At 46.6% G+C, this 20,505-nt stretch overlaps 1 protein-coding gene across 1 annotated transcript in view; it reads left to right on the forward strand.

Annotated features, from left to right (window-relative positions):
- MIPEP (mitochondrial intermediate peptidase) overlaps positions 1–20,505 on the forward strand; it is a 133,279-nt gene that overhangs the window by 90,453 nt on the left and 22,321 nt on the right. The window contains exon 17 of the mRNA XM_029209971.1: positions 18,856–18,977. Within this exon, the coding sequence (XP_029065804.1) occupies positions 18,856–18,977 (122 nt within the window). The remainder of the gene's footprint in view (positions 1–18,855; positions 18,978–20,505) is intronic.

Here is a 20,505-nt window from a genome sequence, read left to right on the forward strand (position 1 = left end):
TACGTTACTACGTGAAAGCAGACGGACATCCCTGCGTGCTCGGCATTGTCTGGTCAGGATGTTGAGGCTGATCCCTGCCCCGCAAAGACAGCCGTGGGCCAGGCCACTGAGTCCCTGGAGTAGTGCGCCCACGGCCATGTGCTCCAGCACTGTTTCCCCGACCAGGTCATTCATGTATGAGAATGGTTTACCTTGGAGTCGTTTACATTTCGATTTGTAATGTATATAATTAGTAATTATGAAAGCAAGCACCCAGCTAGTTCATTTATTTAATATACTTTCTCTTCAGGTCTCAGTAACTAAGTGATGACGTAATCATTCTTTTCACCTGTGTATATTTTTTCAAGTCTCAGGGAAGCTTTGAAATACTTGTTGATTTATGGAGAGTAAAAAGTGAACCAGACTTTCTCAGAACATTTAGAAAAATTCAGACACTTAAAAGCTAAAATCAAACAATATTTGAAATGGTTTATACAATTTCAGCAATAACTTTTTTCCACTTAAGCTGGCGTACAGTCTAAACAGCCCTTTCATGCTCAGTCTTTTAAATGAAAGCAGTGGAGGTCTATAAATCAAATGATCGTTTACACTTATCTCATAACACTTTTTCCAACTCATTTTCCCTCTTAAAACTTAGTATATCCTCCAGAAATTTGAACCCGTCCTATATGGAATTTAAATTAAAGTGAATAAGTAAATACATAAGAAGATCTTGGAGAATAATATCCGGCCTCAGCTTAGTTTAGAAAAGCAGCGTGACAGCAAGTGCTGCTGCGCGGGCTCGTTTGAAATGAGGGAACCGCTGTAGGTGGTTGGTCTTGGGGGTGAGAGAGTAACCAGCCCCGTCTGTCGCTGGGGGAACCATGGCCGCTGGTCCCAGGAGGACCCACAACACTTCGTCCTGATGATTTCTGATAACCCCGTATTTGAAACAGTTTACCCGTAAGTTGCAGACATCGCTCCCACGTACCTTCCCCCAACTTCCCTGATGATGAGGTCCAGTGCTAGCATGGTACATCGTCCAGTCTGGGAAGCGACGTTGGTACGGTCCTTACTCGGTAACCTGAGTTACTTTCACATCTGCATTTGCTCATTGTGGTCACTCCTGAAATTGACTGTCGTTCATTTTCCAGGGTGGTGCACCTCAGAACGCTTACACCTCATGAGCCTAATCTATAACCTACAGCTCCTTCTGTTCAGTTTAGAGGATGACCAGGCTTCGTGATCACTCTGGAGACAGGACAGTAGAAGCAGGATCAGGAGAGACTGGCCCATCATCCGAGAGCCTGCTTTCTAATCGCTAGAGTGTCGAGCACTAAATGCAGAGCGCTGCGGAGAGGGGCTCTTGATCTCTTCGTCATCTGCTTCCCTGTTGGGGGAAATCCACTATCTTAAGATCACCCATCTTAAGCTTTTTCATGTGTTGTTATATCCTTGGCATCTCTCTGTACTTACAGTAGCACTGATTTTCTTATCAGTGTCCTTGAACTGTTAACTCATTGACTTTCAAGCATTCTGACCAAACCCACAATACAAAATGCTTACGTTATATGTTTAGGTATGTAAAACTGAAACAAAAGTGCCACAGACTAAAAGTTACTCTAATTGTGTGCACTGTACTCTAGTATTTTCCCTTTTTAAAAATTTTTTAAAATGCTCATTACAACCTGCTGTATTGGTTTCACAAACCACTGTAGAACATGGCCTCACAGTCTGAAGAACACCATGTTAACTGATCTTGTCCTGTTCTTTTGCTTACTCTACCCTTCTTTCCCAAATCAACCAGAAGACCTTTTCAGAGAGAGATGCTTTACAACTACGTCATTTAGAAATAAACTACGACTCCCATTTGATCCCAGCCCCGCCGTTTCTCCTCATGTGGTACTTCATTTGACAGACATTGTCTTTTAGGAAAGATATGTGTGTGTATAAGATAGTGTGAAAAATGATATGATGCAGTCTGGGATGCTCTGCTGTAGAGCGGGGAGTGTTCAGGTTTGCCTCAGGGAGTACGAAATAACCTCTTACCTGGGCTTGGTCACTTCTAATTCAGATTCTGCCCCAACTGAAGCCAGGGTAGGAGGAGGGGAAGAGGGACAAGTGACGTGTGACAGGAGGAGAGGTCTGAACTTTGTGAGCAGAGCAGGGACGTGAGCAGATATAAACAGAAGGGAAGAGTTATAGTTTCAATACAGAGGATGAGGTGGAGGGTACAGAGACTGAAGGCAGGGAGAAAAGAATCTATCCAAGTAACAGAGAAAACATAAAAATGTAGTGAATTTACCATCTACTTAGACACATCCATTTTTATTTGTAAAAATGATCTACTTGATCATCTTGATAATATTTCATTCCCTCCTATCTCAGCAGTGCATTCACAAAATCTTTTTACAAAATATATTTTTATCCAGCATTTCAGTTGTTTCATTCAGGAGGGTTGTTCGAAATACCATGTTCATCGTGCAGGAAAACTGACGTCCCTCTGTCAAGTTTCTCTTTCTTTCCTTCAGGTCTTCCTGTTATGCTTTTGTTTAATGTTATATTGGGAGATTGCCTTCATTTTTTTTTTTTCTTCCTCCTGTTTTTGGCTTGGTTGGTTTTAGTTTTGATTTTCATGATTATATTTTTATTGCCAGTAGCTGATGCTTCTTCTTTCTTTTTCATAGCATCTTGACCTTGTTTAATGAATGCAGCTTTTTTGGTTACAAAAATAAATGCACATAGACCCTGCCCTAAAGCTCTTACAATCCAGGCAAGAGATGATGAGTTTCTAAATCTGGGCATTGACAGTAGGCATGTATATAAGGGAAAAATATAAGAAATGTATTGAGATAAAATTGTCAGGACTTGAGGACTGATCAGTATCTGGGGATAAGGAATCAAGGGTCAGTGCTGATTCTCAATCTGGTAAAAGAGCATCTAGGAAAAACCCACAGCTAACATTCTACTCAGTGGTCAAAGACTGAAAGCTTTCCCCTAAGACAGGAGTAAGACAACACTGTCTGCCTTCTATTCAATATTGTATTGTAGGTTTAAACCAGAGCAATTAGGCAAGAAAAAGAAATAAAAGACATTCAGACTGGAAAGGAGGAAGTAAAGTTACCTCTATTGTGAGTAACATGATCTTGTACGTAGAAAATCCAAAGGAATTTACAAAAATCTATTAGAGCTAAAAAACAGGTTCAGTAAGGTTGTAGGATATGAGATCAATAACAAAAATCAGTTGTATTTCTGTACTCCAGCAATAAAACCCCCAAAATTAAGAAAACAGTTCAATTTACAATAGCATCAAAAAATAAACTGATTTTTAGGAATAAATTTAACAAAAAAGTTTAACACTTGTATACTGAAAACCATAAAATATCATTGAAAGAAATTAAAGAAGACCCAAATAAATGAAAAGATGTCTTGCATTCATGGATTAGAAGACTTATTGATTAAGATGGTAACACTCTCCCAATTGACCAGCAGATTCAATACAATCACTATTGAAATCTCAGCTGGCTTTTTTTTTTTTTTTTTTTTTTTTTTTTTTTACTGTACGCGGGCCTCTCACTGTCGTGGCCTCTCCCGTTGCGGAGCACAGGCTCCGGACGCGCAGGCTCAGCGGCCACGGCTCACGGGCCCAGCCGCTCCGCGGCACGTGGGATCCTCCCGGACCGGGGCACGAACCCGTGTCCCCTAGCATCGGCAGGTGGACTCTCAACCACTGCGCCCCAGGGAAGCCCTCAGCTGCCTTTTTTGCAGAAACTGTCAGGCTGATTATAAAATTCATATGGAAATGCAGGGGACCCAGAGTAGCCAAAACGGTCCTGAAAAAGAAGAGAAAATTGGAGGACTCACATTTCCTAATTTCAAAACTTACTACAAAGCAGTAGTAATCAAGACTGGAATTTCAAGAGTAAAGTCACCAAAATGGTAATGTAGGAGAGCCCAGTCTCAGTCCCCCACAGAGATCAACAGTTAGCTATCCCTGAGCAAAAACATCTCTGGGAGAGTCCTAGAGTCCACTTAAGAAATATCAGAAACAGTGAAATAAAAAGCCTTAGAATAACCTCACAAGACGAGAAGGGAGCAGCTGCACGTTGCTGCATCCTGCCAGCCCCCTGCCAGCCCCACTCGACGTCCAGAGGGAGCTTCCCTGCCGGACAGTGTGCACCTCACTGGGAAAGGAGGGGAGGGGAGGTGACCAGCCTCCTCAGCCTTTCAGATGCGTGCAAAGGTCCACTTCAGTTTCGCCCACCCCAGATCAGCAAAGGTGAGAGGTACAGAGATGGCGAGGAACCAGGAGGAGAAGCAGGGGCCGCCAACAGCAGCTGTGTCGCAGGAGTGATGGCGGATCACAGACCTGCTCTGCAGACAGACCCAGCACGTTCTGCCGCCAAAGAAACCAGCGTGCGGCACAGCGCAGACCCTGCAGGTTTCACCAGTTCTCCCCCAGGCACACGTGCCCTCCACTTCCTCTCTGACCCCTCCTGGTGGAGCCTGGGAACTGCACCTCAGGCCTCTGCAGCTACCTGAGTGCAAGACGCCAGCCTAGACCCCTGGGGCTGACCTCCACTGCCATGTATGCCTCAGGGCCCAGCAACTGACCCCAAAGAAATGGAGATCCAGGAACTGTCCAACACAGAACTCAAAATATTGTTCTAATGGTACTCAGAGAACTAAAAGAGAGCACAGAATAACAATTTAATGATATAGAGGAAAACAATACAAGAGCAAAATGAAAAGTTCAACAAAGAGATAGAGAACGTAACTGGAGAATTCAATAGAGAGCTTCAACAGCAGACTTGACCAAGCGGGAGAAAGAATCAACAGAAGACAGATCAATCGAAATTATCCAGTCAGAGGACCAAAAAGTAAAAAAAACTGAAGAAATCCTACAGACTTAATGGGACACCATCAAGAGGAGTAATGTAGTTATCATTGGAGTCCCTGAAGGAGAAGAGAGGGGGAGAAGGGGTAGAAAGCTTATTTAGAGAACTAATGGCTGAGAACGTCCCAATCCTGGGGAGTGATCTGGATATCCCAAGTTCATGAAGCTAACAGGCCACCCTGAAATTTCAATCCAAAACAGTCTTCTCCAAGATGCATAATAATAAAACTGTCTAAAATCAAAGACAAAAGAATTTTTAAAGCTACAAGAGAAAAAATCCTTTCATACACAGAAATCAACCCCATAAGGCTATGAGAAGTCTTCTCAGTAGAGACCTTACAGGCAAGGAGAGAATGGGATGAATATTCCAAGTGCTAAAAGAAACTGCCAACTAAGAATACTTTACCCAGCAAAACTGTCCTTCAGAAATGAAGGTGAGATGAAGACTTTCCCTAATAAACAAGAGCTGAAGGAATTCATCACCACTAACTCTGCCTTGCATCACTAAACCTGAAAGGAATTCTTCAAGCTGAACTGAAATAAGGCTAATTAGTAACATAAAAACATACAACATATTGGTAAAGACAAGCAAATGATCAGGTGCAGAATACTCAATATTGTAACATGGTGTTAACTCGAGTATAAAGGTTAGAAGACAGAAGTATTAAAAAATAGCTGTTGTGGGCTTCCCTGGTGGCGCAGTGGTTGAGAGTCCGCCTGCCGATGCAGGGGACACGGCTTCGTGCCCTGGTCTGGGAAGATCCTACATGCCGCGGAGCGGCTGGGCCCGTGAGCCATGGCCGCTGAGCCTGCGCGTCCAGAGCCTGTGCTCCGCAATGGGAGAGGCCACAGCAGTGAGAGGCCTGCATACTGAGAAAAAAAAAAAAAAACAAAAAAACAAAAAAAACTGTTGCTATAGTAATTTGTTAATAGATACACTATATAAAAAGATGTAAATTCTGACATCAAAAACATATAAGAAAAGGAGTAAAAGAAGGGTAAATGTTTTTGTGATCAAAGTTAAATTGTTCTCAGTGTAAAATAGACAGTTATATCTATAACATGTTTTATGTAACCCTTATGGTAACCATAAAGCCTAAACCTACAGTAGATTCAGAAAAGATAAAGAGAAGGAAATCAAAGTGTACCGTATGGAAAATCATCAAGTTACAAGGGAAGTTAATCAGAAAAGGAACAAGGAAACTACAAGTGAGCCAGAAAAACAATTAATAAGATGGCATGAAAAAGTCCTTACCAATCAATAATTACTCTAAATGTAAATGGACTGAACGCTCCAGTCAAAAGGCATAGTGTCTGAAGGATTAAAAAAATAAAACCCAACAATAAGCTGCCTACAGGAGACTCACTTCAGCTGTAAGGACACAGACTCAAAAGTGAAGGGATGGGAAAAGATGTTCATTCAAATGGAAAACAAAAGAGAGTATGGGTAGCTATACTTACATCACACGGAAGAGACTCTGAGCCAAAAATGGTAACAAGAGACAAAGAAGGTTATTACATAATGATAAAGCAGTCAGTTCATCAAGAAAATATAAGTCATAAATATACATGCACCTAACATCAGAGCACCTAACCGTATTAAACAGATACTAACAGATCTGAAGGAAGAAACAGACAACCTCATCATAGGGAACTTCAGTATCCCAGTCTCAGCAATGGATAGATCATTCAGACAGAAAATCAACGGGAAAACGCTGGACTTGAGCCATGTTTTATACAGACGGACCTGACAAACACAGAACATTCCACTGAACAGCAGCAAGATACGCATTCTTCTCAAGTGCACGTGCAACGTTCTCCAGCATAGATGATGTGATAGGTCACAAAACAAGTCTTAGCAAACATAAGAAGACTGAAATCATACCAGCTATCTTTTCTGACCAAAATGCCATAAAGCTAGAAATCAGTAACAGGAGGAAAGCTGGAAATTACACAGATATGTGGAAATTAAACAACATACTCCTGGAAAACCAGCAGGTCAAAGAAATCAAAAGAAAAAATTTAAAATTATCTTGAAACAAAAATGGAAGCAAAACATATCAGAAATTATGGGATGCTGCAAAAGTGGTTCTAAGTGGGAAGGTTATAGCCATAAACACCTACATTTAAGAAGAAATACCTCAAATAAACAACCTGACTATAAACCTCAAGGGACTAGAAGAAGAAGAACAAAAAAAGAAAACAAAATTAAACTCAGAGTTAGCAGAAGAAAGGAAATAAAGATGAGAGAGAAATAAATAGAGACTAAAAAGACAGTAGAAAAGATCAATGAAACTAAGAGCTGGTTTTTTGAAAAGAAAAACAAAATAGACAACTGTTAGCTACACTTAACCAAGAAAAAGCGAGAACTCAAATAATACTACAAATGAAAGAGGAGACATTACAATTGATAATACAAAGGATTGTAAGAAGACTATGAACAATTAGACACAGATTGGACCACCCAGAAGAAATGGATAAATTCCTAGAAACATACAACCTATCAAAATCGAATCATGGAGAAATAGGAAATCTGAACAGGCCAGTTACTAGTTAGTAAGGTGATTGAATCAGGCATCAAAATTCTCCCAACAAACAAAAGCTTAGGACCAGATGGCTTCATTGTGAATTCTGCCAAACATTTGAAGAAAAAAATACCAGTCCTTCTCAAACTCTTACAAAATCAGAAAGGAAGGGAACACTTTGCAAATTAATTTTACAAGACCAGCATTACTCTGATGCCAAAGCCAGACAAGGACACAAGGAAGGAAAATTAGAGACCAGTGTTCCTGATGAACATCGATGCAAAAATCCTCAACAAAATATTAACAAACCAAATTCAACAGTACGTTAAAAGGACCACACACCACGGTCAAGGGGAATTTATTCCAGGGATGCGAGGGTGGTTTAACATCTGCACATCAGTCAGGTGTCATCACCATATCGACACAGTGAAGGATGAAGAATTACATGGTCATCTCAGTGGGTGCGGTGATTTGTGGCCTTGGGTAAGGCAGTGCTTTCTTAGATTTGACAGCTAAAGCACAAATCACCAAAAAATCCACAAAGATAATTTGGAATCATCAAAATTTAAAAATCTGTACTCAAAGGACAGCATCAGGAAAGGGATACAACAACTCAGAATGGAAGACTAGATATCTGATGGGTATTAATCTCCAAGAATACATAAAGAACTCCTATAACTCAACGATAAAAAGACAACCCCAATTAAATACGGGGAAAGGATTTCAATAGACATTTCTCCAAAGAGGATACACAGATGGCCAATGAGCACAGGAAAAGATGCTCAACAACATTAGTCCTTAAGGAAGTGCAAGATCAAAACCACAATGAGGTTTACCACTTTTTGCCCGCTGGGATGGATATAATAACAAGAGACAATAACAAGTGTTGACAAGGATGTAGAGAAACTGGAGCCTTAATACACCTCTGGTGGGGATGCAAAGTGGTGCAGAGGGTTTGGAAAACAGTTTGGCCAGTGCTCAAAGTTAACACAGTTTCTGTATGACCCAGCAGCTCCACTCCTAGGTATATACTCAGTAGAAATGAAAACATGTGTCTGCCCCCAAGTTTGTACACTACTGTTAACAGCAGCTTTATGCATAATAGCCAAAAAGTGGAAGCAAACCACATGTACTCTAGTTGACGTTTGATGAATGGACATGCAGATACTGTGTATCCACGCAGTGGAATATTATTCTGCCATTAAAGGGAATGAAGTAGTGGCACGTACTACAACGTGGATGACTCCTGAAAACAGTACGCTAAGTGGAAGAGGCCGGACACACAGTGCCAGTTACTGTATGGCTCCACTTATATGAAATATTCAGAATAGGCAGATCCACAGAGACAGAAAGTAGAAGGTTGTCAGCGGCTGGGGGAAGGAGTGCAGAGTGAGTGCTGGCGGGTAAGGGGTTTCTTTGGGGGATGATGAAAATTTGATAGCGGTCATGGTTGCACAGCTTTGTGAATATACTAAAAATCACTTTTAAAATGTAAATTTTATGGTGTGTGAATTTTATCTGAATTTTTAAACAGAGCGAATGCCGGCAGCCGCCGGGGAGCAGGTTAGGGCTGTGATGGGGGACACGTGGGCTGTGCTCCTTCCCGCGAGGAGGACGTTGAACTGCGAGGCCAGCCGGAGGTCAGCTAGCGCAGAAGGTGTGCTGGCTGTTGTGACGTGGAGTGAGACTTAGTACCCTAGAGATTTAGAAGGAAGTAAAAGGCCATCGGTCCATTTCAGCCTTAAACAAGCCACTGCTCACAGCGGACCCTTTGGAAGATCACACCTTGAACTTTCAAACTCAGGAGATACGAGACGAAGAAAGCCTACCCGTAGCACCTGTTATTATAGCACTGTGAAGTAATGCTAGTTGATAGTATTTTTATATGAAAGTTGTAATAATACTTAGGTGTTGATTCTTTTTATCCAGCACTTGTTTTGAGTTGCGGTAGTATGCACTGTTGGGCATTACCCAGGTTTTCCATATGTTTCAACCACAAATATAGCAGGGTTATTTTGGGGTTTTTTTTTTTTTTTGGTAAGAAATTGCTAAAAGCTGTTACATCAGGAATTTTGGACATTCTTCAGACGAAATAATCGGGGAGGACTGATGACATGTTGATTGAAAGCAGGCAGCCTTGGTAATTTCAGTGGATCAGTCACGAACTTTATTTCTGTCAGTTACTCTGTACAAAATGCAGGTAGTGACACGACCTGCAGATGACATAGCATCGAGAGCCCCGGGCTGCACTTCTGTGCTGCCGCTCAAGGAACTTCTGGCAGGGGCCCAGGGCCTGCCTTACAGGCGGGGCAGGGACTGCATGCTCCAAGGGGGAGCGTGTTCTTAGCTCTCTGTAATTCAGTCTCATCTCACCAGGAGCATCACCCTTAGTGAGACATATTTCTTCACTGCACATGTCTATCTTTTGTATTATAACACATCGTAGGCAACACAAATGAAAGTTAATAGCAGATTTTTTTTTTTTTCTTGCAGTACGCGGGCCTCTCACTGTTGTGGCCTCTCCTGTTGCAGAGCACAGGCTCCAGACGCGCAGGCTTAGTGGCCATGGCTCACGGGCCCAGCTGCTCCGCGGCATGTGGGATCTTCCCGGACCGGGGCACGACCCTGTGTCCCCCTGCATCGGCAGGGGGACTCTTAACCACTGCGCCACCAGGGAAGCCCCAGATGTACTTTTAATATGATGCAGAGGGATCTTTCATCTTGCGAGTTAGGAAATGAGTTTGCAAAGTAGCACTTATTCCAACCAAGGTAGCTGGGTACATACCTTTTGTCACTTCAGAAATTGACTGTGCGTGTGTGTGTATAGTCAGTACACTATTTTTTTTTACCTATTTGTTGACATCTTAATAATTTCAGGGATTACTGAAACTAATTACAGAAAGAGAATTGGGTATGTCCAGATTACAGCAGTTTGGTTCTAATTGTCCTACCTTTCTACCTGCTTTCTGTGACTATCTCTTGAGAACACCGTGCTGGTCACAGTGTTGTCCCCGACTGCAGAGGGTCAGGTCTGTGGCTGAGGAGTGGAGGCCCCCCCAGGCCGGCACAGTGCGGGCCTCTTCCCTACTTGCCCTCGTGTAATCCGCACGGCAGCCCTGCCAGGCGGGCGTGGTCAAGGTGAGGGTCCGGGAGTCTCACAGTGATGAGTGCCAGGCCGGTGGCCCTTGTTAGTGTCCGCCTCCCCGGCCGCAGTGTGGCCGTGAGGGCGGCGTCTGTGAAGGCTCCCCCGGGCATGGAGAGATGGATGACTTCGGAGCCATCGCACCAAAGCTCCCCACCCCCGGTGGGTAAGGTGCCAGCCGCCGCTGCCGGTATGGAGGTCAGGGAAGGAGGAACGGCCCCTCCAGTTTTCTCTCTGGAGACTCTGAGGGCACGATGAAACTCCTTTGGAACTGGGAGAGTATTTTGAAAATATGAAGCAAGTGTGTTTTCATCCCCCCGTCTGTAGATCACCTTCCCCAGCCCATCCACAAGGATGATCCGGGTGCTGACCAGAGAATAGAGGGGAGAGGGGTACCGTGCTGGGGGCGGCGGCCCTGAGCCCAGGACTCTGGTCTGACACCGGGGACACGCTGCGCCAGGGCCCCAACCAGCAAGAGAGGAGGGAGCGGGTGGCACAGCCCTCCCGCCGCCGTGAGGATGCGGCGGGCTGGGGGGAGACCCCGCGTGTCCCCCACTGTCATCACTGCTGGAGGAGGCCTTGAGCTGCAGTGTCATTGGAATGGAAACGGAGGGAAGTAGGGAGGGAGCCGCACAGGTTCCTGACTGCTGGCATGCAGAGTGAGGCGGGGAAGCCGGGGCTCCAAGGGAAGCTCCCGGGTCCCGGGCCTGATTTGCTGCAGGAAGGTGCTGAGCCCTAGTTGACATCAGATGGTTGCAGGTGTCCTCCCCTCTTTGTACCTCAGCTTGATCTCACAGGAGGGGGGGCTTCCGGCCTGTAGGTTAGAGACAATAGCTACTCATCTCTGAGGGTCCCTGGGAGGGGGGAAGGCGGAGCTTCAGGAGCCTCTGCTCCCACCGGTTCGATACCGGCCCTGCCCCCAGGGTGCGGTGGCCAGGGCTGCACCCTTGCTCTTGGCTCGTCTCCCTGCCGAGGAGTTCCTGTTCTGTGTTCCCTTTTTTATGCACGAGCAGAAAGTCCCATAGTCTACGAAGGACACACCCGTGGAGGCCCTGCTGCCTTTGTTGAACTGCGCAGTCATGAAGACAGTAGCAGAGTCCCTCTTCTTGTTTTTTTTTGTTTTTTTTATGTATGTATTATTGAGCCATTCTGACAGGTGTCAGGTGACATCTCATTGTGGTTTTGATTTGCATTTCCATAATGATTAGTGATGTTGAGAATCTTCTCGTGTATTTGTTGGCCATTTGTCTCCCTTGGAAGAGAACGTCTTCAGACCCTCTGGCCCTGTCTTAAGCAGGTCGTTTGCTTTCTGTTGGGTTGTATGGATTCTTTACATACTTTAGACATTATATAATGACATCATACATCAGTTGTTACATGATTTGCAGATACTTTCTCCCATTCCACAGGTTGCCTTTTCATTTTGTTGATGGTTTCCTTTGCTTTACAGAAGCCTTTGAGTTTGACGTTGCTCAGCTTAATTTTGCTTTTGTTGCCTTTGCTTTTGGTGTCAAATTGAAAAAATCACTGCCAAGGCTAATTCAAGGAGGATTTTCCTGTTTTCCTCTTGGGGTTTTATGGATGATCCATTTTTCTAGGTTGTCCTTTTTGTTGGTGTCTAATTGTTCATGGTAGTCACCTATGATCCTTTGTATTTCTGTGGCATCAGTTGTAGTGTCTCCTCTTTCATTTCTAATTTTATTTGACTCCTTTGCATTTTTTTCTTAGTGAATTTAACTAAAAGTTTGTCTATTTTGTTTAACTTTTCAAAAAACCAGCTCTTAGTTTCACTGATCTTTTCTATCGTCTTTTTAGTCTCTATTTCATTTCTTTCTGCTCTGATTATTACTTCCTTCTGCTGACTTTGGGCTTAATTTGTTCTTCTTTTTCTAGTTCCTTGAAAAGACTAAAGCTAAACGCACCATGTTGCTGGGTCTTGTTCTTAGTTTATTCAGCCCGTCTGTGTCTTTTGATTGGCGAATTCAATCCGTTTACATTTGGAGTAATTATTGATAGGTACGGACTTACTGTTGCCGTTTTGTGAGTGTGTTTTGGTTGTTTTAGTCCCAACACCAGAGCTTCCGGATTGTGTCTTGTCCTTGTGGAGGCTCACCTTGCTCCCCTGGGCTGCCCTCCTGACCCCAGAGGCTCTCTTTTTCTGTGGAAGTCCTTATTACTTGACCACGGGTTCCTTTAAAATGAAGAATCTGCCATTTTTTTCCTTGAGATGTTACAGGCAAGGGGAAAAGCAATATTAAGGAGCTTTGTTTAGGAGGAAAAAACCCAGCATGTCTAGTTTCCAGTTCTGTTTATTGCTTTTCACCTAATTATCTCATTTAATTAGATTAACGTTACCTTCCCATGTTCCATCTAGTAAATGCATTTCCATGTGGATTGGTGACATCTTTGTTCTGCTCGTGGATTTGCTTTTGATAGACACATACAGCTATTTCCAGGGGGGGGGGTTAAGTTTTGTTCTGCAGAGCTTTTATTTTTTTCAATATTTATATATAAATAGAATTGACGGTTAATGTTTTGTGTCACTATTAATTGCCTAAAGAGATTTGGTCAGGTAGTTAGAAGTCATTTTTTCTCATAAGACTGGGTCTAGTCTCCTTAAAATGAGCCGTAAGTCTACCACTAGCAGAGAAAATGGTTTCTAGTTGTCATTGAGATCTTATAAAGTTCTCATATTGGCACTTTGGAAATTATTCGGACTTCGATGGTAACATGAAGGACGGATTTGTGGCTGCTGCCTATTTTTATATGTTGGTGAGCAGTGTTAACATTGTAACTATTGTTATACTTAGGATTGGCATCATTATGCTTCAGCCACATTCTTGCCGATGTCAGCACTGAGCCACCCGCATGTCCCTGAGTCCTCCCCCTGGTCCAGCAGTGTCAGCATTTTAACTTATTCTTAGTATAATACTCGCTCGTGTATCAACTTGTATAGGGGCTTTCCTTTTTAGCTGTAAAAATAGCTATGTGGTGTGTTCTGATATGTGTTGAAGCTGACGTGATGGAAATTAATTTACAAGTTGTAGGCGTCAAATATAAACACAGGAATACGGCATGGGGATCTGCTGGAGGGGTCAGGAATTTGAAATCAAGACGGTTGCAACTTTCACATTTGTAGGGAGCAGTAGGTCCCATATTAGATACTTGGGGTGTGCAGTGCAGAGCAGCAGTGAGGCAGGGGCTCTGAATTAGAAAGACAGCCGGGGGGGCTTCCCTGGTGGCGCAGTGGTTGAGAGTCCGCCTGCCGATGCAGGGGACATGGGTTCGTGCCCCGGTCCGGGAAGATCCCATATGCTGCGGAGCGGCTGGGCCCGTGGGCCATGGCCGCTGAGCCTGCGCGTCCGGAGTCTGTGCTCCGCAACGGGAGAGGCCCGCGTACCGCTAAAAAAAAAAAAGAAAGCCAGGTCTGAATCCTGTGTGATCGTCTGTTGGAGTACAGGCTAAGTTGCTGTGACAGAGACCCCCAAATACAGTGATGTAAGTAGGATGAAGCTCCTTTCCTCCTGCCCAGCAAGGCAGAGCTGAGCAGGTAGGGCCGGTGGGCTGGCGGCTCCTCCGCATGTGGCTTCTCTGAGTCCCAGGTGTGGGTCCGGTTCTCACTTCTTTAAGGGGTAGCAGGAAGGAGAAGGGGGTCAAGGGTGTGAGCAGCTTTCTTTTGAAGCACCTGGGAAGTACGTTATCTCCATTCACATCGGGTTGCAGGAAGTAGGGGCACAGCCACCCTGAGCCCAGAGGAGGCCTGGAGAGCCGTGGCCACAGGCCTTGCTCCAGCTGAGCGGCAGAGGCGCAGTTCTGTTTCTGAACGGACGAGGGGTACTGGGCAGTCTCTGCCGGCAGCCTTGACCAAATTACACGTTTGAGTCTGTTGTAAAATGTAAGCTGTTAAAATATTTACTGAAAATTATGAAGCATTTGTAGGAATACCTTCCTCAAAAGATATCCATGAAGACACAGGGTTACACATTTAATAAATATAGGTGCCCTTCCATATTTTCCATTTACTTTTCTTGTTAGTATTTTTGGACACAGCTCTCGTGCTGAAATAGATAACGGTGTTAGTTTCTATCGCCGTGGGACAAATTGCCGTGCGCCTAGTGGCTACAGCAGCACACAGCTCACGGCCCCCGCGGGTCAGGAGGCCGCGCCCCGTGCTTGGGCCCCCACAAGGCTGCAGTCGGGGTGTTGGCCGGGCCCATGGCTCACCTGGGGGCTTGGCTGCTTCACCTGGGTTCTCGGCAGAATTCTTTTTTTTTTTAATTGTTTATTTGAATTGTTTATCTTTGGCTGCGTTGGGTCTTCGTTGCTGCGTGCGGGCTTCCTCTAGTTGCGGCAGGCGGGGCTACTGTTTGCTGCACTGCACAGGCTCTAGGCACGCGGGCTTCAGTAGTTGTGGCGCACGGGCTCAGTAGTTGTGGCACGCGGGCTTCAGTAGTTGTGGCGCACGGGCTTAGTTGCTCCGCGGCATGTGGGATCCTCCCGGACCAGGGCTCGAACCCGTGTCCCCTGCATCGGCAGGTGGATTCTTAACCACTGCGCCACCAGGGAAGTCGCTCGGCAGAATTCTTATCTGTGCACTTGTAGGATGGAGGTGCCCGGCTTCTTGCTGCCTGTCAGCTGTTGGACACCCCTGGGCCCCAGAGGCCACCCCCAGATCCCACAGGGTCCCTGCTGGTGGGCTTTCCCACCAGGGCCGCTGACCTCGGGCAACAGGAGGGTTTCTGCAGCGGGTCTGCAGCCTGGTAGACATCTCAAGTAAGTAACTCGCTGTGGCTGTGACATCCCGCCTCCTTTGCCGGTTCTGGGGTCAGAAGCAAGGCTCTGGTCCTGCCCACACTCATGGTGAGGAGATTTCAGACCGGCATCCACGGAGGCCGCCTGAGACTGTGCCTACCACCACGGCTGTGTTTCATCTAAAATCAATTCTCAGTTTTATTCCAAACTGAGAATTCCTGTTTGTTTGGCATTGTTGTTTATGGGCTTTGGTAAAATGTCAGTGGGGACTTTTTATTAAATTAGAAGTACTAGTCTGTGTTACTTCATGGAAAACATTAAGAAAGAGAGAACACGAACCTGAGAAGGCAGGTGTGGGGCGGTGTCTCCCGCTCACTGCTGTGGTTGGGTGCCCAGGGTTGGGTGTCATAGGACATAATCCACAAGCCAGCAGCACTGTCCTCGGGGAATGTGCAAAGCCCGGCGGTCCGCGCACGCACAGAGCCTGGCCTAGCGCAGGAGCCTGCTGTCCTTTAGTCCTGTTGCAGCAGCTGCACCGTGAAGCCTGTGTGGTACTGCTGGCCCGTGGCTTGTTCAGAGTCTGTGAAGCTTGACGGAGATTGAATCACACATGAGGAAACACCACACAGATGCCGTACATTTGGTGCCAAAACTAGCCTCAGAAGTCTTAACTGTCATATAATGTAGTCAAAGAATTCTTTAAAAAATAATAACAACAGCCTGAGATCCAGAATGCGTTTGTAGCAACTGTGATGTCCTCGTGCTCGTGGTCTGGACGTTACTCCTCATCTCAGTCCAAAGTCCGGTCTGTCGGGAACACGGAGCATCCCTGTGACAGAATCCTGTAGCGTCCATCCGTCTGTTCACCTGTCCATCCACCCATCCAGCACAGCTGCTGAGTTCCTGCTGTGCTCCAGGCCCCGTGCTGAATCTGGACACAGGCACAGCCTCGTGGACCTTGCTCTTAAGGAAATTTCAGTTCTGTGTGACCCAAACCAAGAAAGCAGTGATGTCGTTTCTGTTCTCATGTGGTGGTTTAATATTCTAGTAATAAGATTGTTTTAAAATTTTAGTTAAATGCACTTATACATGTGTAACTGGAAGTGGAGAAATGATGTGCTGTTTGAGAGGATAATAGCAACGATTAGCTCGGTCACTCAACTTCTAACATGTAGTTATTGGGTGCTGGCTCTGCACGAGTCCCTCATCTAGGTCTGAAACTGAAACCAGGTGTAAGTGACTGGCTACTTTGCTCCTTTCCATTCCTGGGCCCGTCTCTGATTTGGACAGACGAATGTCATGGGTAAGAAGGGGGCTGTAGCAGGTAGGGATCCCTGGAGGGCCTCCCGCCCAGGGCTCCAGCTGGCGGCTGTGCTCACGGGGCCACCGCCGCGCTGCCACTCCCGCTCCAAGGTTTTGTCTGAAGTGCGGATCGCTGAGGTTGTCTAACTCAGGACAGACAGATGGAGGGCTCGTGTGAGGATGGGACGGTTCCCACCTCTAGTCAGAACAAAAGAGAAAGTGCAAAGGCTTCTGAGTCCTTTGTTCTTAAGACCAGATCCTCACCTTGCGCTTCAGAGGATGGGTGAAAACTTCTGTTCATCTGGCAAAGGTCCCTTTCGGAAGAAGGAAACTTGGAGATAAAAGGAAGAGGGTAACATAATTCCAGAGCTTAAAATGAGATGCTGTCTTTTATTTTTCCAGGTGAATGAGTGAAGTGGTAACAAGGACTTAACATTAGGCTGAATTATCAGGAGTTCAGCTATTTGTGGTCGAACAGCAATGGGATTGTAGGTCTTAGCGTGCCATAAACTTACAGACCGCTGATGAAAGGTGTCAGGTGGTATAATTTATTTAGCATGTCTTGAGGTATGGAAACCTGTAATTTAAGAACAAGACAGCAAGGTGTGCGCCCCGCCTGAGTAGCTCTGTCCAGGTGGGAGGCTGGTGGGAGGCAGACGCCGTGGACTCTCTGTGTCCAGGTATCCAGGTGTGGATCCTGCCGGGCGAGCTGCCGGGCTTCGGCACCTCTGCTCTGCCGGGTGCTGGCACCTGTGCCTGGGGGTCTGGTTACTGTGACAGCCTTGCGAGTGTACCGTCCAGCACCAGTGGTGGCTGTGTGGAGTCGGGGACCACCGCCCTGGGTTGTGGTGCCCCACCCCTGGGGTCTCGCCTTCACAGAGGGCCGGGCGAGGTGTCCCACACAGACGGAGGGACACAGCTCGCGAGCCCCCCCTTGCTTCCAGTCGCTTCCCGGTTGGAAGGGGAGGGTGGATCCCGAGGGTTCCCGTTCCCTCCGCCAGACCTCCTCCTGTTCCAGCTCTAGCTTGAGAGCTGGCCGGCCTGCCCTACACCCAGCCCAGGCCGAGCGCCCGTCGTGAGGTGCTGGACGCCACTCAGAGCGCCGGGCCCGTGTGCCACGTGGGGGACTCTGAGGTGTCCTCGGATCCGCCGCCCCGCCGTCAGCAGGGAACTGTCTGTTCGCTTGTAGTTTGTGGCTTGATCAGTTAGGTGGAAATTGTTTATCTAGTTAAACATTTGTGGTGATGATTAAACTTTATACTTTATTTTCCAGGGGGTGAAAAGATTTATTAGATAATAATTCACCTTAGTTTAAAAACTTAGGCTTCAATTTTTTTTCCTAACAGTTTTACCGTCAGCTAAAGCACACATGAAAAGACAGCAGAGTATTGCTGCACGTCAGATTTGTTTCAGTAAAGTAAAAATTTTCAAGTTACAACCGTGTCATTTGAGGATGGCTTCTGTTAATTCTGGCTTTTGTAGCAGTGGTGCCATGACTGTGCTGTGGGCAGCTTATGCCTTTGCACTTGGATAACTCTCTTCCTACTAACCACCCAGAACCTACTTGTTTTCACCTTGTAGGTCCAGAAAAAGAACAGTATTTGCAGGAAAAGAGTTTTCCAGTGGAAGGGTATTCTTCCCTGTGAACTCGCGTGGCCTTTTTTACAGTAACAACGTCACTGTCCTCAAAAAGAACGGCACCCGGTGCCAGGCCAGAGCGCCCTCTCCCGACCCGGTGGCCAGGCTTCCCAGCAGGCCGGAATCACGGGACACGCGTGCTGCCCCGCTGCTGACGCTACGCTGCGTGTCTGGGCATCCTCCCTGTTTCTGCCAGACACAAGTCCAGGGGCAGTGAACCTGTACAGAACAGTCCGGTGTCAGGGTTGGTTCTGCTGAGGCCGCCTTACTGCCCCGTCCTGGCGTGGTCTCCCTCGTCGCACAAGGACCTACATATCCAGCGCTGGTGGCCTGGGGCCGCCCCGGCAGCCTCGTTTACCTCCGTCACCTCTCTAGAGGCCCGTCTCCACAAACGGTCTCACTCCGAGGCCCTGGGGCTTGGGGCTCGGCTTGAGGGTTTTGAGGGGACTCACTGCAGTCCCCACAGTGTGCACCACGTGGAAAGTGACCACCTGTGAGGCCGGCCCCCTAGGGTGCCACGTAACGGGCACGTCTGCAGCTTCCTGTGTGCCTCCCTGCGCTGGGCCCACACGGCGTCTGGATGCGGCCTCACCGCCTCCTGTGTCCTTTCTGTCCGGCAGGCCTGGCAGCTGCGCTTCAGCCACCTCGTGGGCTACGGTGCCAAATACTACTCCTACCTGGTGTCCAGGGCAGTGGCGTCCATGGTCTGGAGGGAGTGCTTTCTCCGGGATCCGTTTAACAGGTAAAAAGACGGGGGGTTCATGGCCTGCTGCATCCCCGCAGGACGCTGGGGCTGCTGCGTGCCGGGGCCCCCTCCCCAGCAGGAGCCCGGGGAAGCCAGCTTCTGGTTCCACGGGTCCTTAGAAGGAGCTTCCTTGGAAAGCAAAGCACTAATTGAGACCTGGTCTCACAGTCGTTCAGAGCGGTCTGTCTGCACCACAAAGGTCGCACGGTCAGGAGGCCTCACTGCGCAGGTTGAGGCCCGTGGCCCCTTAGATGCCGGGAGCGCCCTCGAGTTTCCCACGCAGGTTATTACGTTAGTCCCAGCAGCCTTGGCGGAGCAGGAGTTTTCATAAGAGGAAACCGAGGCTCAGAGGGGGTGATTCGTTCAGGGCTTCACAGCGAACCAGCTGGACTCAGATGGGAACCAGGTCTGCTGATTCCCAGGCCCTCGTCCCCCACCCGACCCCTCAGCTCTTCATGTCGTTGGCCAAGGCTCGGGTTTTCTCGGCAGTTAATCATCGCATTCAATTCCAGGATCTTTTGAACCCGCGTCTGATGTAATAGGATCTTTAAACGTTTTACAGCTTGGTACCCACAGGCTATTGTGTCTCCCACCCTCTGCACACTGTAGACATTTGGTCTACTTTTTAAAATTTTATTATTTTCAAAGGCTCTGAAGCCAAAATTGAGTACCATAAATCAATTCTGGGCATTATAATTCTTCACTGAAGATTTCTATAAAATCGGCAAAATACTATCGTGTTTAAAGGAATCACACTTTACTAGAAAACCACATGCTTTTAAATACACGTATTCCCCAGTATTTATATCTGTTTATGTATGCATTCTCGCCTAGACATGCAGTTGCTATACTTTGACGGGCATGTAAAAAAGTAAGCTAGTAAAAATACTCAGTGGACTAGAAAATTTCTAACCTCTACCAAAAGATCCTTTTTGATCCCAGTTCTGAGAAGTCTCCCGGTTGGAAGCAGCAAAGCCGAGGCCAGGCGGGGCCTCTCAGCTGCCCTGTCCACGCCCCCTGCCTCGGGCCCGCGGGGCCTCGGGGCCTCAGTGCTCCCTTCAGGGCGGAGCCAAGACGAGCGTACGATGTCATCCTGTTGCTGAGTGAAGTGCTGGCAGCATTTCCGATTAGAGACCATGTTCGCAAAATTGCCCACGGAAAGATCCTCCAGAAATAGTGGAGCGAAAACGTACTTTATTTAACTTCAGTTATTTGCATTAAAGGAATTGCATTTTCTATTTAAAAAGAGAGTAGCCATTAATTTAGAGGATTTCTGTCTGCCCCCCCTTCGAGTGTCAGGGACACTGTTGCTTATTGAATCCAGCTGGTGAAGAGCAGCACGGACCGCAAGTGTTCTCTGTTATCCTTAGCCAGGGCTTCCTGGTGTAATGAACCCTCTCCTGACAGCTTTTCTGACTTTACTCTTAGGTCACAGTGTTATTTTTCTCTCTGTTGGGTGCCATTTCAAATTCCTTTTTGAGAGAAGAGCATAAATGATTTCAAATCTCACTTTAGAATAATCCTA

This window comes from Monodon monoceros, unplaced genomic scaffold (assembly GCF_005190385.1).
Source record: "Monodon monoceros isolate NGI ecotype Baffin Bay Population unplaced genomic scaffold, NGI_Narwhal_1 Super_Scaffold_8, whole genome shotgun sequence".
Classification (NCBI taxonomy): domain Eukaryota; kingdom Metazoa; phylum Chordata; class Mammalia; order Artiodactyla; family Monodontidae; genus Monodon; species Monodon monoceros.